The 1,696-nt window shown below is 44.2% G+C and overlaps 2 protein-coding genes across 2 annotated transcripts; both read right to left on the bottom strand.

Moving 5' to 3' along the window:
* Positions 1-3: 3 nt before the first annotated feature.
* Positions 4-977, bottom strand: LOC121939168 (aldehyde dehydrogenase, cytosolic 2-like). Its single transcript, XM_042482269.1, has 3 exons — positions 914-977; positions 305-489; positions 4-198 (listed from the first exon to the last, which is right to left on the bottom strand). Exons 1-3 carry the CDS (start codon positions 975-977, stop codon positions 4-6), a joined length of 444 nt encoding a protein of 147 aa, XP_042338203.1.
* Positions 926-1,482, bottom strand: LOC121939167 (aldehyde dehydrogenase, cytosolic 2-like; the record flags this gene model as incomplete). The annotated part of the gene is made up of 2 exons (XM_042482268.1): positions 926-1,191; positions 1,298-1,482. Coding segments are annotated over 2 exons (380 nt in total), but the record flags the coding sequence as incomplete, so codon positions are not given.
* Between the last annotated feature and the right edge of the window lie 214 nt (positions 1,483-1,696).

The following is a 1,696-nucleotide window of genomic DNA, read 5'->3' as shown; positions in this document are numbered from 1 at the left end:
GGTTTAGTTAGAATGAACTGAAACAAACTGCACCTCTTCCTTGGCGATGCGCATGTGGTCTTTGACCCCGGAGAAGATGGTGGGTTGAATAAAGAGGCCCTTATCTCCCAAAGCTGCTCCTCCGTACTCCAGCCGGGCTCCCTCCTTCTTCCCGCTCTCTATCAGATCCATGATCTTATCAAACTGCTGCCGGTCGATCTGGAGCCGGCGGCAGGACAAATAGGGAAGATGGCAGTTTAATAATACTTTTTTTTAAATAAACTAGGCCAATCCTAGTCCTGACTCCACACCTGTGCGCTCCTACCTGTGGTCCGTGTGTCGTCTTGGGGTCCAGCGGGTCTCCTATCACAACCTTCCTGGCGTTTTCTACACTGCGACGCACAAACTCTTCATAAATACTCTCCTCCACAAAGACCCGCGATGCAGCCGTGCAGCACTGACCCTGGTTATATAAAGCGCCTTTCTGGGTTTCCTCCACAGCCAGCTGCACTGTACACACACATTCACACACACACACACACACACACAGACAGATTAAAACCGGACAAAAGCAATAAACAAGGGAGAATATTACACCTTCTTTTCTTCATTAAGTACCATCAGAATGGATGTTTAAAGCATTAAGGGATTACAGATGAAATATAGCCTCCCGGCTTATTATGGCATTTTTATACATTGTGTATTTATTCATTTGTCCCTTTTANGTAAAAACAAAATTTAAAAGAAAAGAAACAAGTACTCATGTCAAGTCAAAACCATAATATATTTTAAAATTCTAAGTTAACCTGCGCACTAGTGTCAATCTTTTTTTTTTTATCTAATAATTGTAAATAATTTTGTCAGATACAGGCCTCCATAGAACAAACACTGTGTAACTCATGTTTTTTTCTCCTGTGTGTCCAAGCTTTCTAACTTCCTGCATCTCTGTGCTGTTTCTGGTGTAATTGCACTTTTATTCCACAGGGTGTCAGTGTCATGTTACCTCTCTGTGCAGGTTTAGTTAGAATGAACTGAAACAAACTGCACCTCTTCCTTGGCGATGCGCATGTGGTCTTTGACCCCGGAGAAGATGGTGGGTTGAATAAAGAGGCCCTTATCTCCCAAAGCTGCTCCTCCGTACTCCAGCCGGGCTCCCTCCTTCTTCCCGCTCTCTATCAGATCCATGATCTTATCAAACTGCTGCCGGTCGATCTGGAGCCGGCGGCAGGACAAATAGGGAAGATGGCAGTTTAATAATACTTTTTTTTAAATAAACTAGGCCAATCCTAGTCCTGACTCCACACCTGTGCGCTCCTACCTGTGGTCCGTGTGTCGTCTTGGGGTCCAGCGGGTCTCCTATCACAACCTTCCTGGCGTTTTCTACACTGCGACGCACAAACTCTTCATAAATACTCTCCTCCACAAAGACCCGCGATGCAGCCGTGCAGCACTGACCCTGGTTATATAAAGCGCCTTTCTGGGTTTCCTCCACAGCCAGCTGCACTGTACACACACATTCACACACACACACACACACACACAGACAGATTAAAACCGGACAAAAGCAATAAACAAGGGAGAATATTACACCTTCTTTTCTTCATTAAGTACCATCAGAATGGATGTTTAAAGCATTAAGGGATTACAGATGAAATATAGCCTCCCGGCTTATTATGGCATTTTTATACATTGTGTATTTATTCATTTGTCCCTTTTA

This window comes from Plectropomus leopardus, unplaced genomic scaffold, assembly GCF_008729295.1.
Source record: "Plectropomus leopardus isolate mb unplaced genomic scaffold, YSFRI_Pleo_2.0 unplaced_scaffold4243, whole genome shotgun sequence".
Classification (NCBI taxonomy): domain Eukaryota; kingdom Metazoa; phylum Chordata; class Actinopteri; order Perciformes; family Serranidae; genus Plectropomus; species Plectropomus leopardus.
Note: the sequence above shows the minus strand (reverse complement) of the source record. Positions and strands in the feature narration are given on the sequence as shown.